This window comes from Bolinopsis microptera, chromosome 1 (genome assembly GCF_026151205.1).
Source record: "Bolinopsis microptera isolate Bmic1 chromosome 1, MBARI_Bmic_1.0, whole genome shotgun sequence".
NCBI classification, from domain to species: Eukaryota; Metazoa; Ctenophora; class Tentaculata; order Lobata; family Bolinopsidae; genus Bolinopsis; species Bolinopsis microptera.
In genome coordinates, this window is record NC_087072.1 from 5,083,209 (window position 1) to 5,099,082 (window position 15,874).

Genomic DNA, 15,874 nt, shown 5'->3' on the forward strand with positions numbered 1-15,874 from the left:
TATAAGGAGAGAAAAAGGAGCAAGTTGCTCTAACTTTATGATAGACAACGCACAATACGCACAATTCAGCAGGTTTGTTGGCATGTAGGACTAGGAAACTTAACCTCAAACCTGCTTTCTTTCCTAAGTTAACGTCGCAGACATATTAGTATCTTGGCAGTCCTGGCCAAATTATAAACTATCTATTAGTCATTCTTTCAGGACAAGCATTGTGGAGGAGCTCCCGATCAAGACAAAGAAGAAAGGACGTCAAAATAGTATTGAAAATGAGGAGGGACCACCCGTCAAATGCTATGAACCCGGACAACTATTGGAGGAAACAAGATCGAAAATGCGGGAGATCGACCGACGGAACTCAGACTTGAAAGCAAAGAGAGAGTCGATCCATTACAGCATCGAAAAGCAGACTTTAATGGATATTGAGAATGCCACTAGCACTGACTCACCTGAAGAAACAGATCTTCTTCATTTCCTCAAAACAGCTGAACAAGTTTCTTCACCGAGTTCCGTTAGAGATCGCAGGTCTGAGAGCATCAAGCCGGTTCCCAGGAAGAAACTGCCGCCCATCTCACGAAATGCTCACTCTTTCAACGAGTTTGACCACAAGAGACTATCCCGCCAATTCAGCCAGCAATCTGACAAGTCTAGCTCTGGTTCCCAGACCTCCCTCAGAGACGGCTCCAAGAGGAGGTTCTCCAGTGCTAACGGAGATAAGTCCATGTTCACCCTGAAGAGCAAGCCGCACAGAGAGCCTGTTGGGATCGTGTCCCATGTAACAGGAGACCTCTCTGTGAAACTTACCAAGATGAAACCTTTGAGGCTACAGAACAAGGGAGAGTTCGACTTAGAGGAGTACCTAGCACAGATACCTAAATCCGACAAAGGAAGCACGAAACTAAGGCCTCTCTCAACAGACATCAGGATAGACAAATCGGATCAACTACTGAGGAGAACCAAATCTTCCACCCCAGCTATGGTGCTGTGCAGCATAAAGCCGGATATGTCTCAGTATCTGAAGAAACCGAAGAATATTGGTAATCTTCTAGAGTCTAAACCCCCAAGAACTAACTTTAAACGTGCTGTTATGGCGGTCGCGGCAACCAACAGGATCCATCGCTCTTACACAAAGATCTGGAGGATGTGAGATCCGGTAGATAGATTATTATTCAAAACATTGGAAGAGTAAAACTCAGAAATAAAATTCACTATTTAGATATGAACTGTTTGGATATACGATGAAAATTACCTGAATAAAGTCAGAAGATTTCGTTGTCATCTGCTGGACGTTAAAAATCAACAGATATAAAAAACAACCTGCTAATAAAATGGAGAAGGTAGCCTGCCGAATGATTCATCATGAACCTTACTTTTAATATCTGATATTACCACCATTTTTGATTGAGAGACTTAGTCCTGCTTGAAACTCAGTCCCATCGACTGCTTGATACCAACTAATTGCTTACTTTATGATCATTCAAAATATAACGCTAGACAGCTACAGATGGTTGACATAGTTTTAGTCGCCGAGGAGCTGCGTTTCATATTTATATAAAATTGTTTAATGTTTGTGATTTTTAGAAGAGAACAAGACACTTATATATATATCAGCAAAACAGGATTAAGAATTGAACATAAAATTGACAATTTGAAAAAAGATCAAATTTTAGAATTATAGCAACGAAAACTTAATACTAGGAAAACTGTTTGAAAAGTATGAAAATCGTAAAACTCAGCAATTAGAAATGAGATGCCTTGAAAATTGTTTCTAGGAGTTATTAAAATGAGTTCAAAAAGTATCGGATGATCAGTCGTACGACGAACAGCTCGTTACTCTAACCTCAACGCGAACGCCTAGTCCTACGACCTGATGTTACAGGTTTACTCTTGCTCTTGGCAGGAGCAGGAGCTTTCTTCCTTCCCGCTCTTCCTGAGCCTTTAATTGATACCTCAAAATCTTCCGAATCGTCTCCGGTACTCTCGGCACTGTTATGAATGTTGGGTAACTCCAAGTCATCGTCACTCTCCTCGGATGAAGGAGGTGGTTTTCGTTTACTTATACCCCTTGTGGGAGGTCTCTTGGTTCTATTTACAGGTTCAACGTCCTCCTCCCCTTCACTGGAGCTCTCCTTCTTCTTTTTGGCACGACTTCTAGTCTGTTTGGTGGGAGGTGGAGGGGGTTTTATTATCATTTCCTTCATCTGAGAGAGTATCTCGTCAGTCCCCGCACTCCCGTCTCCTCCACCCTTATCATGACAGAACCTTAGCTTTGTCTCGAAATCATTCAGCAGGTCTTCAGATTTAACATTCTTCCTGGCTTTCTCTACGATCACAGTGAAGTTCCCGTAAACTTCTGAGTCTGATAGTTTGTCGTGGTAACAAGCGATGTTGTCCAGAAGTTTTTTAAGACTCTTTTCGCTGTATGAGAGCAGAGACAGGCAGAAGGAGAGATCGTGCCATTGTCTGTCACATCTTGTAGCTCGGAACCTGGTGAATATGGTAGCGTTAGAAATTTAACATATTATCAGCTGAAGATTTAATAATTTTCAAATTAGGTCTTTGGGGTTACGTTAAAAATTTGATCGACTGAGATAGCCTCATGGCAAGCTTACCCAAAGAAAACAAATAAGGCTTTTAAATGTAAAATCTGGGATAACCTATGACAAAGCTTTTCGACGAGGGACTCCGCCTGCTTGTCCTTATCAATAAACTCGAACAAGTATTTCATGATACTCTGGAACTGATCCTTACTCCTTCCCGTCTCGGGATCAGACAGATGGGAGATTATATCCGCCATCACATTGTAGATAGCATTAGACTTCTTGCTGAGCTCCGTGAAGAACATCTTGGTGAGAGAACGGATCTTGGGATCTTCGTCCTCAAGACAGCCAGCTAGCTCTGAGATATTCCCCTTCACTTTCACCATGTCGTTTAGGATGAGATTGGTCAGAACGCGGATTGTTGTGGAGCGGACTTTGACTGATACGTCACTCAAACGAGCATATATTTTACCGGTCCAGTTAACCAGGAGATTGGGGAATCTGAAGAATAAGACGAACATTAAAAAGACATCGGAATATTTTAAAAAAAATCAAAATTGATTTGAATATTTAAAAAGAAATATTTAAAAAAAAATTTGAATATTTAAAAAAAAATCAAAATTGATTTAAATGTTCAACAACTGAAGTCAAATTATCCCATCTCCCCCACTAACCTGATGATAAGATCGTGTAGAAGTATCATGATGTTACACCTCGTCTTCTCATCGCTACTCTTCTCCAGCAGAGTAAAAAGAAGCTGAATATTATCCTCACACAGAGCAGAACTGACCAACATGAACTTGCAGAGAGCGAGCACAGCCGCGTTCTGGATCCGGAGACAGGGGTAGAGTTGGGGTGAGGAGCAGATGTGCTTGAGGAGGGGTGTAAAGCGGGCCAGGTACCCTGGTCCTGTCACTATCTCCCGTTCTAGAACCTACCAGGGATATGAGGTGTTAGTAACGTACCAAGGTAGGTACTTCACACTTCTGAGGTAGTCCGCGAAGTGGAGATTAAAGTGCGCTGAAAAGAGGTTTAAATGAAAAATGTAAACAATTTCTAGTTAACCTGTCTGACATGCTCAGCCTCAGCGTCATCTGCAGTAGCCCCCTGTAGACCCAGTTCGTCCTCAGCAGCATCTACTGCACTGTCATTCAGAGTCTTGTTTCCTCTGTTATTTAGCTTCTTCTCACGTCTACTCTCCTGAAACATCTGTGGTCAAGGGTCTTCTTCTGGTAGCATTGGATGGCAGAGACATTTTGGGAAGATTTATCTTTTAAGAGAAATACTAATAGCGTCGAAATTGTAGGGTACTTTACCTCGATCTGTTGTCGGACAGTAGATCTGTGTTTCAGTTCGTTCAGGACCCTAGTATCAAGATGTACCAGGGTGGAGAGAGCCGTCTGTCCTAGGAGACTTAGCAGACGATACATGTGCAGACCCGCTAGAGGCTGGAGTGTTTGTGACGTTATTGAAAAGTTGAAATGTAATATGTGAGTATGCGGGTAGGGAGGAGTATAGTAATGCTTAAAAAGCTGAAACAATTTGCTTATAAGCACACAAACGTTTGTCTACACAAAACAAGGTACCAACCACACCCCTGATAAGATCAACTAACATTGAAGGCGGGGGTATCATCCTCCATGTTATCCAGCAGATCACCTCCCTTTGCTGGAAATGTCTTGAGAAGCAGCTTGTTGAGTATCTCCGTGATAATAGAGTCCGGTAATTCGCACAGACAAAACAGGGCCTTTACGGCCTCGTTTGAGAACCCTATCCAGTCTACGGCGGGGGTGTCAAATGTTTGCAGGAGTTTATCTGAGATGGTGCTGACCAGACGGTGAGTCTCTTCCAGTCGGGTGAAATCTTGGGCATCCTGCGGGAAAAGGTGAAAATTAAAGGTTTCTATTAACTAATTAAGCACAACAACTAACATTTTGACAAATTATCCGCGAACTTTCCAGGAAGAATGTAGAACTATTATAAAAAGGTGTGGTAAAGTTTCACGAGTGACGGTGCATTACCTGTTTCTTAGCAGGTACGCCCTGTTGAAGCAGAACACATGTGTTCTTAGCCAGCTCTATATCACCAGTGAACCCAGCAGTTATCAGGAGGTTCATGTTCTGGGTCACCAACGTGTGGTCCACACTGTGAAACAAGGGTTAATTTGCTGGCAATGGACTGTTTGACTGTTTGAAAGTTTACTTCAGTTGCGAGTTGGTAACAATTATGCGATGATGTAAAAACGAAGACTAGTAAGAGTGAACCTAACCTTGCCACCATTGAGAGAATCATGGTTGCAGCGTTCAGCTCGTGTGGTTGTACCCCTTCTGTTTTGTCAACCAGAAGATCAAGTAGGACCCTAGATGGTAAGGTAAGTTAACAAAAGAAAGGCGTGATAATATGAAAATTAATAACATAGAGAAACACACCTTCAGATTAACCCCTATTCCCCATTAACTCGGTTCTGGTAACCCTGGTAACCTGGCGATGGTAACTTCAGTAACCCAAGTAACTAACTTGATAGCTCTAGGACTGACGTGCTCCTTCTCGATCAGTAACTTGACCAGCTCTTTCAACGACATCAGTTCCCCAATAGTGCTACCGTAAGTCATGTTCATAAGGTTCTTCGCCACTGCTTCTGGACCAGGCCTGAAGGTTAAAGTTATCTAATAGTAATATGTTGATTTTGTGATATAAGAAAGCTTCACGATTTCCTCAAAGACAAAATAACATACCACTCATACTTAATCTCCTGTCCAGTACTAACTTCTTTCCGGATACAGGTTTGATGTAAAGTCTGATGTAAGCGTTCACTACCGCATCTTTCACATTCCGATCAGGATTGAAGACAAGGACCAGCATCTTCCTGACCCCCAACTCCGCTGCCTTCAGTCCAAACTCAAACGCGGAAACTGCGGGGAACAGTGTAGGTCATAATAATAGTTCAATTTAAGCGTTCAACCCGACAATTAATCAGTAAATTAAATAAATACATCTGATTATTCAGTAAATTTAAAGCATTCTCAGATTTAGTTTAGGGACTGTTTGACTCGTGCTGTTATGAGTATTATTTGACATCGTTTAATATCTGCGTGAGCCAAACCAGGTTGGTTAAACAATAGTGTAATAATTGTCGTAAATATGTAGTGCGTGAATATTCTAATTTAAATTATTCCTAATTGGGGTATGGTTTGGCTGCCGTTTAACTATTTTAACGCCATCGAATCATCGATATTAAAGCGATGCGGGGGTGACTATATTTACCGTCAACATTTCTAATAATAACACCGCTAGGACAAGTTGCCAACTGTCTGCTTGTTTGCACCAACTGTCTAATTAGTTGTTTATCCAGCGGAGGACTGAACAAACATTCCAATCAGATCACACCTGTTTAGGTTGCCATTAATCGGTCCTAGCTATCATCCGTGCTAATTTGGCAGCAGATTTATTCGATTAAAATCTAATTATTGTTGATCGTTTAGTAGCTTTATTCGTTCACCCAGATTGTGTTGAATGAAGCAATGCACCATGAGTTTTGGACAGTGTGTCATTTGTCGAGAGGTTCTAGCGGATGATATGGTGGCAACGCTCTGTGGGCATGTTTTCCATCGCAAGTGTTTGGCAACATGGCTACAGCAATCACGAATCTGTCCTAATTGTCGGTCCTACTGTTCCAGTGACATGTGGATCAGACTATATCCCGAGATAACGCACGCCACGTGTAGCGACTCTACGTGCAATAAAGAGGGCACGTGTAAATCCGGCGCGGTCGTCAAAGCAACAAGGCGCCAGGTCCTGCAACTACAACAACAATGTGCGGCCCTCTCTGACTATATAGACTCGTTAGGATCACACATAGAGCAGTTTCGGCAGAACATAAACAACACTACTCGGATGTTACGGGACATCCACACGATACTGGATGACATGGCGGACCCGCGCAGTCCTACACTGGAGGAGGTCCTGACCCCTGTTGAGAGTGCAGGGGGAGAGGAGAGGAGTAGACAAACTCTCTTTTCTAGAGCTGACTTGTCAGACTTACAGACTGTTGTTCAGTATTTGGAGAATAGGATAACTTTCTATGAGAATTTGTACGGGAAAAAGGACGAAGGGTCTGAGCTGTAGTTTACAATCTTAAACAGTCCATTTTGTGGGACGTGGGTTAATTTATGACTATTTTTGAAGCGATGGGGTTATTTTTATTTGATTTTTGACTATGAATATTCACTTTGATTGAACACAGTATTTAATTGAATAAATTACTTGTGACTTTGCAAATAAATATTTTTAAAAGAACAAGTTCTCACTTAGAAAGTCGATACTCTCCAGAATATCGGAAGCACTCTTGCTGGCGAGCAGCTGAGAAACCAGCACAATAACTCGGTGCATCTGCTCGGTAAACAGCACACAATCCCTCAGGTACTGCACTATCAGGTCCTGCTTTTGTATCGTCTCCAGTTTCTTAGCAGTTTCAGGGTCAAGGTCCGTCTCCATTGCTTCGTCAGTCTGAGCTGAGGGTTCTGACTCCTCTGATTCCTGGGTACCTGCAGCGATGTACTGTGTGAGGGTAGAATAATTGTATTCATTGCTCGTAACTCTCATCACTGATTAACGATTTATTATGTATTTGGAACTGTAATATATTATTCTATTAAAGTAAAAATAAATTCAAACCAAAGTTTGAATCATCAAAGATCATGACCCTACCATAGTAAATCTATTCGGATTCTTACTGGTGGATTGTTGAGGCAGTTCTTCCTTCAACACTTTCAACTTCTCCACCTCTACTTTTAATTTCTCCATCAGATTGTCCAGGGATAGTTTGTCAGAGTAAGGATTGCATCCCAAGTACGTGTTAATAAAAACCAGGGCGTTTTTCCTCACATTGCTACTCTTGTCCTGAATGGACCCGACCACTTTCTCCACTAGGTCCTGTTGTCGGGGGATGGGCACACAGCGCTGTTCTATCAGCTTAGTCAGGATCTGGATTGACTTGCTCCGGACAAATGCGTTTTGGTCGTGTATATGCAGTTCCAACCTACGTGAGTGATTAAATCGAAATAGGCATTTTTCAAAAAGTTATTAATTAAGTAGTTAAGGTTTGTGACAGGAAGAAGTCAACCAATATTAAATCCACACTTCGTTGAAATCACCCCTATATAGTATATTTATAAATCGCCCTTACATTGAGTAGTGAGTACGTGTATAACCAACACCACGAACATGATCTAACTGTCTAGTTAAGAAAGTTTCATTACAAACCTATCGAAGAGAGTCTCTCTAGTATCCTTCTCCTCGTTTGCTTCGCCCGACAGAACACCACCGATTAGATCCCCGATGATAGTCAACACACAGTTCCTCATAGTGTACGAATCTCCGTCCAGATGGGGCATCAGAGAGCTGATAGCACTGAGAACCACTGGTCCACAAGTGGCTCCTACCTCCAACATGAAGTTACAATAGTTGCGGGTAGCGTTTGTATCACGTGCCAGTTCGCCGGGCTCTATCTGCGCTATCTCTCGGATTACTTGGGCAACCACTGTTTTCACGTCGTAGTCACGGACACAGACTAACATTAGGGAGGCGAAGGGTGTGGAGAGGGTATCATGCTGTTGTAGGAGTTGGACTATTTTCATACATGCACCTGGAAGGCATACGGCTGTCATTAATGTTAGTTCATAAGCTTCACAAGGGTAATCATTGTGTCATCGATCTTAATATATAAAAGTAAATTAAACTAGTGTGTCATCTTACCTAGACAGTGATTGTATCGTTTGATGAGGATTCCGAGAACGTGGAAGATAAACTCAAGTGTTTTCTTACACTTCAGCACCTCAGAGTTCTCCAAAAGCTTGTAGCAGCAGCTTGCGACCTGTGATATTCAAAATCTTATCAATTATAGGATCAGTGATGAAATGAATGTCATAATTTACTGAAAATAAATCAATCATCGCTAGGTGTTTAAATTTACTGGCTCGGGAAGTCTCATCCATCTTTGATTGGCGCTAAAATAATTTCGAAAGAAAATACGCTAGCAGTCTAAACTTCAACCCGCAGCACATGAAACACTTCGCGCGTTACGCAAAACATGGAAAACTCGAAGTAATTCAAATGATACGACATGTTGAGTTAAAATTATTCAATTAATCATTAGAGATTATCTTGAATTCGAGATTATCTTCAACAGTACTTAATATCAGATTGAGGCTTATATAAACCTTATTCTAACGCATAACATCTCATTATCACAACTCGAGATGAGTTTTACACAGATAGCTGTATCATGAACCGTTGACGATTAGGTCTTGAGGCTTTAGTTTTAAATCATATTCACGTTAGGAAAAAAATACAGTTTACCCAGTTAATAGCAGCATTTAAAAAAAATAAAATGCGGTCTATAATATTTAAAATCGTCTTTTGATATGGGCTCCCTTTGGCACAAAACATTCGCGTTTGGCAGGATTCGAACCTGCGCGGGCAGAGCCCATTTGATTTCGAGTCAAACGCCTTAACCACTCGGCCACAAACGCCTGTGCAAATTTGCAATTCTTTTAAATTTATACTTCAATACGCGCCCCCGCAAGCTAACATTGACGGGTTTCATGAGGCAAGCTCACAGATTTATAAAAAGTAACAAAGTACGAACCTGCTCAACGAAGGTCTCGTGTACAACAGGGGGATCCCACAGCAGGGCTAGGTTCAAGTCGAGCAGCTGTCGCAAAGCGTGCAGACCTTCCTGTCTTTCTCCACTACCCCAACAAGTACCAATATCTTCTCTGTTTTTCTTTCCTTTCCCTTTCTGAGATAACAGGTATTACTTGAAATTGATTGATTATTTCTTGATGTGTTATTACGTTTTAAAATTAAAAGTTTCAGAAAGAAGACCACAATTTAGATTGTACATTATGCATTAAAAAGTACAAATATCCCAGATCAGACTCTGGGATATTTTTTGATATCTAGTTACCGACAAAATCTCGGTGTCGAAAATTTCGAAAAATTGTTTATACTAAATTTGCCAATAAACTTAAATTGGCTGAAGAAAAATTTCACAAAATAAAAAAAAAGATCTGATGACGATCATTGATCGAAATAATGAGGTATATTCATTATTCGTAATATATATAATAAGTATTTTTTCAGTCTACTCTTTATCAACCATTGTTAAGTTACCAATATCAGTGTCCCCAAATTATGTGATTGAGTCTGAAACAAAATAGATGTATCCAGAATAACTTTATTAATTTCTTTCAACAATCGGGCCTTGTTCCATAATAGGAGTGAAAAAAATTGTGTCAGCTATAACAGATTTTCAGAGGGATGATCCCTTGTATTATATACAGACCTAAACAGGTAAATACATCCTGGTTTTGGACCAAGAGACAAACTAGGAACGATTTGGTCACAGGTCAGATCACCTGTTAACAATGAGACCGACTAATAACATGATCTCTATTTTCCAGCTCTACTACACATCAACACAGTGATTACTACCTTCAACCTGTACTATATATTCTTGGTTCGAGAAACTTCACATTCTAGCACTGTGAAACCCTGAGCCTAAAGACGTTTTAAATATACTTTAGACTTGGACGAAGGGACAAACGAGACACCATTAGGTCACTAGTCAGAACACCCTTTACAGAAAGACCAGCCAATAACTTGAAGTGAGACTCATGTGATGTAAGTAAAACTAGAACTCGTGATCTTACTACCTAACGTAGATAAGAAGGCAGACAAGCCACTGATAGCAGAAGGCAAATGGTATTGGTAAGAACACATAACATTACCCTATCAACTCAGGAAATCAAAATCCCCTGCTTTAAGACTAACAGAATCTTTGCCTTTTGTGTTTACTTGCTCGGGAGCTGAGAACCTAGTCTAACACTAGCACTCAAAAGTTTGTTGTTTTCAGTTTATAGAGTTGTTTCGTGTGATTCTGCTGCACTGTCCAGTCCGAGTACTCCCCCGCCCTCAGCCACAGTGTCCTCTGGTTTTAAAGTGTCCTGTACCTTGATGGCAAGCCTCGAGAACTAATATTTGTTTTTCAGGTGACATCTCTGGTCCAGATAGGTCGCACAATAATAATAGGGGGCCGGGGGGGGGGGGGGGGGGGGGGGGGGTTGCTAAGATGACACGGCAGTCGTGCATAATACCTTGTAAATTTCAAAATATATTAAGTCTGTTAGTAAAATTCCTACTTACAAACGATTGAACGATTCCCATTTCAAAATTGTTTATTTGCTTGTTGGTTGTTCCTTCCGATGGTTACGACATAGACAGAGATTATGCTGCATTGTTGAGATTTTAAGCATGATCAATAACATTAACTTAGAGCAGGGTCTGGTGGAAAGTTTCCTAGTCCTCGTTATAAAGCTTACAAATAGGTACTCTGCCAGTGCTCATGCTCGGAGCAACTCCTACGGGTCCAACTTCCTTAAGTTTGTAGTAATGTAGCAGCTAAGAGATCTCTTCAACAATAACATTAACTTAGAGCTGGTCAGTTGGACATTTTCAAATTCTGGTGGCGGATCTCTTAAACAATAACATTAACTTAGAGCTCCACTATTGGGTGTTGCCAAGCTCGCTCCGGTCCGCAACAACCTGTAAAAAGTCATTGTCCACCGGCTTAAGTTATTAAATTCAATATAATTATATCTAAGACCTGGGTGAGAGCTCGGTTACAGTTCACAGAGACACAGTTTTAGTTTGTTGTTGTAAATCTTCCTGGCATCGGGTGCTACTTTATGAAACAACAGTATAGTACAGGCTTTCTATCTTCTACCGTGAATAGGGTTTTGCCTTAGTTCATGTGATTTCTGTATTGATAACATTAACGATAATATACATTGTATCCTGACAGGTGTAATATAGCATTAAGCATATTAGTCAGTCCATAAAATATTAGCAATTGGGATCTGATTGAGTGATTGCAGTTCAGTGTTCAGCATCCCGATTAAGACTGACATGAAATAACTGCGGTAACAGGTAGGGTGAGAATCCCTGCCACGTTTTTGGTCAGCTTCGCCGGGGCTCATGTCTTTCCTCGAGGGAGCATTAGTGTCTACAGAAAAAATGACAAATCCTAGCGAAGTCCAATCCGAACCACATCTTCCATCATAGGTGGTGCTGGGTCAGATGGTTACTGAACGGATTGGCCTGGAGAAAGGCAAAGTCCTGTTTTCTCAAGTTAACCATAGAGGGGGGTCAGGTGCTGTTCGCTCACGGCTGGTTCTTGGAGCCAACACCCTCAGCCCACAGAAGTGGGAGCACTGTCGGTGGTGGCTCACCCAGATAACGGACATTGTCTCTCCAGTCTCAATTCCAGGCGTTCCCACCCCACTCACTCACTCACTCACACGCCGCCCCCGGGCCGCTCCAGCTAGTGGATATCTAGCAATTAGTTATTTCCCAGCTAGTGGATATCTAGCACTTACTCCTTTTCCAGCTAGTGGATAATTAGCACCCAGAAAAACTCCGGTAAACGGAAGCAACACAAACACACAAACAAAGAAAAGTCACACGCGGCCCAAAATTTCAAATTAAACAAAAAAAAGGGTCTTCACAAAACACAAATTTGCTTGGTAGCTTCGTATTGTCAACATTATACCGCGCGCGTCGCAAAGACGCGCGTAAATAAAAGAAATCATAGATTTGGGCAAGAGATACTAGATGCTCAGGTATGCCCGGTAGGTTCCTGTCTGCTCACTAGAAAGACAGGGGGCAGCCTGTTCTAAAAGAGCGCCCGGGAGATCACCTAGGCATGGGTGGTGCTCTCCCGAGACCGAGCATTATGACAGTTTTCCCTCGGGAAAACGTCGCTCACCAGGCTTTATCCTCCAAAGGGTAAGGAGCACTAGCCCATGCCGAGTGCCCGTACCCTGTGACACCTACAACCGGAGGGACCCCAATAGACGTTAGTCACCAGACGGACGTAGCCTTCCGAAAGGAAGGTAAAGTGGGTGCCCCAACCCAAAAAAAAAAAAACTGCGGTAACAGGAAGTTGCCACTCACCAAACTTCACCTAGTGGAAGAAAGACAAGGTCAAAATATCGAAGGTTACGGGAAATGCCAAAGTTGGTTGTTCCTGGCTGCGATGACACTGGATCATATTAAGATTGCAGCCATCTTCCTGTATCTTCTTTACATTTCCCAAGGTATAGATATATTAAAACTAATACAAACAACACGCTAACGGTGTGTCTTGATGATTATAATAATCGCTGACATAAATATTTCGTTATTATAATTAAATGCAAACCAAATGTTATCTAGAGACACCCTATCTTTTTGTCTTCAGCTGAAATAGAAGTTTTTCTTTCAAAAACACTTTCTCAGCAGCCGAAGACTTTTACAAGAACGTTGCTCGAGAGGGAAACTGCAAGGCAAGTAGATACCTACGGCGGAGGAGGAGGGGATAATAGTCCGGGTTTAGCTATCAACGGTGTAGTTAATAAGTAAGTTTACCAGATATTGAATAATAACTAGATATAGTTACTATACTGGTGGGGATACTAACTAAATTTGCTTCAATGTATGCGAGAGCTATCTCGAGGTTTTGATTGATCAATGCTGATATGATTGCTGAGAGCTGCGCTGTCATGTTGACCCTCATATTGTCACCCCTCACAAAAATATGGTGAGTTTACCAAGGTTATAGAATTATTTTAGGTTATAAGTTTCGGTCTTAACCAATATTTATTTTGTTAGTGTGAACGATTTCAACCATACGAACACGGGAGGAAGCTCAGCATGGTGGATGGTAACACTGGAAAAGGTGTACCTAATATCAAAGATAGTAATCTACAATAGGGTTAACAATAACAGAATAGAAGGAGTAAAAGTTTGGGTGGGAACAAATTTACCAGGAGGGGACTCCAGAGGTGCTACGAATGTTGCAACCCTGAAATATGTGAGCGGGAAACAACCTTACACCATTCCTGACTTGGACATAGAGGGATCAAGCGTTGAACTTCAGGGTGGTCATGGTCATGGTCATATAATCAATCTCTCAGAAGTTGAAGTATACATTTTGAACTATAGCTATAGGTATGTATAATGTAAGTCATAATTCGGAGCGATACTAAACGCGTGGAGCAAAAAGGCCATGTTGTGAGATAAGGTAACGAGGAAAAGGGTAGTCCCAGTAGAGTCTGTACAAGACTCACGACTGTTCCGCATGATGAACATTAGACTAGAATGATATTTACCTTACTTCAGATATCTGCTTCAGTTGCCTCAGAAGAAGGCCGGTGGAGTTGTTCAGTGTCTTTAGTCTTATTTCTATTATAGATGATTCAAGGAGTTATTAAGATTTACCAAGTCGATTAAATTTATGGTGTCGCCTTGTTCATACTTTAATTGATGAGCCATTTCACATTTTTTTCTTAACTAACATAACCTAGCTTTTCAGACAGAAATTATCCCGACCACAAAAAACTCAAGACGTTATCAAAGCTAAGTTATATAATACAAATCTTATTACATTACATACTATAACTTTGGTAAAATTAAAATAACTATATTCAATTGTCTATTCATCGTTATCGATGACATTTCTGTAATTTTCTTATCTTTAATCGTTGTTGAGTATTGGCACGTTTTGTATGTTACCGATCACTTTCTATATTTGTAACTTCTTCGTAGGTTCCAAAAAAAGTACCCTGGGCAAACCCATTTATTTTGTGTCCAGTCCGACAACATAAAATAATCCCCAAGTTTAACAACTAATCTGCCTTTTTCAGGTCCGCCTCCAACGACAAAACATCTACGAACGACCGAAAGGCCTACATTCCTCTCTTGGTTTCAGACTTAGTCCTGACTCAACAGAACACGGTCATTACAAAATTACTAGTGTTGGTTGCGAACCAATGGACATTAAGAAAACTGTTCGGCTGTTGGACACGATTTTTAGAAACTTATTTAACAATGTAGTAACTCTAGATACTAAGAGTCAGACAATTTAAATTTGTTGTACCCTTTAAATTAAAGCGTTAATTGCACTTGATATTTAGCTTTCTGTAGAATAAATTTTTTAACTGACGCATTTATGACCAGTATAATAAATATTTATGACCAGTATAATAAATATTTATGACCCATACAATAAATACATTTATTTACCTTCTGATACCAAATTTTGCTTTTCACTTATTTGACATGACCTACCTAATGCTAGCTGAAATCTAAATACCACTATTTCACGAAAACCGGCAAATATAGCCATGGCCATAATGTCAACAAATACTGATGCCTACACCCCCATCCCCATTCTTGAAAGAAGACAAACCTTTGTAGTGACTATTTGATGAGATGACTTCCCTTCCTCCTCAAAACACTGGTATAACTCAACGAGAATGTAGACCTCCATCTGGGATTAAAATGTGTAGTCAACGTGTCAAATCATCAGGATTGTAAAATCAGGGTCTTTATACGGAACAAGATATTTAGAGCGATGATTTCAAAATAAATAGCCCAAGTTTTGATAAAAGAAAGGAGGCAGACAGTAAATACACTAAAATTCTAATGTAACAACATGAAGATAGCTGATCTAACATATAAATACCTGGAGAGCATTCAAGTGAGCTAGTTTATCTTGGGAATCAAGTCTTTCATTACTGAATATCCTAGCTAGAGTTTCAGTGTGTTGCTCAACCCCTAACACAGCTGTCCTCCACGCCTCCTCTTTAAGTGAGTTGTCCAATGAACTGAATTTCCTGACGAACAAATGTATCATATATATATAATTGATTAAAACTAGGATATTATGTAATATTGTGTGTATTGACTACCGGGCACTTAAAGTTAATCAGTTAATGAGGTGATCAGCCTAACCATTGAGCTGATCATGCAGCTGTTAGCAGGTCACATAATGAGTTAGAGCCTCTGAACACAATGCAGTAATTTCAAACGGCAAAATATGCTCAACATCCTCCATATATATGAGCTCTTTAAGAATTCGAATCAGTGGCCAATGGCAGAAAAATGAATCACACAGATTATGCCTTCTGGAATATTATCAGTAGTCAATAACTACATCTTCTCAAAACTCATTATAATTTATATACTCACAAAATGACACTGAAGAAGGTATCAAAGTGCTGGATACTCCACCACCCCCACCGACTCCTCTTCTTAACTGACTCTCTTGCGCTCTCCAGATTAGTGGAAATGTTGTGCACTGGAACCACTTTAGAAACAGACATCCGCCCAGTCTCAGACACCAGCAGGTCATCTCGGGTGTCTGGGAACACAAACTTCCATGAAATTGTGGAGATGTCCATGTCACCCTTCTATTGAATAGATGTAATTTGTTGTTGGTTTAAAATGTAAAATTG

The 15,874-nt window shown here is 40.7% G+C and overlaps 2 protein-coding genes and 1 non-coding gene across 3 annotated transcripts in view; 1 reads left to right on the forward strand and 2 right to left on the reverse strand.

Annotated features, from left to right (window-relative positions):
- The window catches only part of LOC134811132 (arrestin domain-containing protein A-like), a 103,448-nt gene that overhangs the window by 21,493 nt on the left and 66,081 nt on the right, over window positions 1–15,874 (forward strand). The window lies entirely within an intron of this gene.
- On the reverse strand, window positions 1,519–15,847 carry LOC134816341 (condensin complex subunit 1-like). The gene is made up of 18 exons (XM_063825143.1): window positions 15,609–15,847; window positions 15,103–15,253; window positions 14,827–14,907; window positions 9,184–9,336; window positions 8,292–8,409; window positions 7,800–8,181; window positions 7,271–7,575; window positions 6,845–7,081; window positions 5,305–5,449; window positions 5,055–5,186; window positions 4,807–4,896; window positions 4,559–4,682; window positions 4,153–4,410; window positions 3,854–3,985; window positions 3,603–3,737; window positions 3,212–3,471; window positions 2,655–3,038; window positions 1,519–2,484 (listed from the first exon to the last, which is right to left on the reverse strand). The coding sequence occupies exons 1-18, from the start codon at window positions 15,818–15,820 to the stop codon at window positions 1,839–1,841; spliced, it is 3,945 nt and encodes a 1,314-aa protein (XP_063681213.1). The 5' UTR covers window positions 15,821–15,847; the 3' UTR covers window positions 1,519–1,838.
- Window positions 8,986–9,067, reverse strand: Trnas-cga (transfer RNA serine (anticodon CGA)). Its single transcript has one exon. It is a non-coding gene; the product is annotated as a tRNA-Ser (tRNA).

Excerpts from the sequence above, each read along its gene's own strand:
- LOC134816341 (XM_063825143.1), bottom strand. The coding sequence starts at position 15,820 with ATGGACATCTCCACAATTTCATGGAAGTTTGTGTTCCCAGACACCCGA. Across the intron at positions 4,683-4,806 it reads ATTCTCTCAATGGTGGCAAG|TGTGGACCACACGTTGGTGA; the intron begins GTTAGGTTCACT and ends CTTGTTTCACAG. Across the intron at positions 3,738-3,853 it reads CTGTCCGACAACAGATCGAG|GAGAGTAGACGTGAGAAGAA; the intron begins GTAAAGTACCCT and ends CAGATGTTTCAG.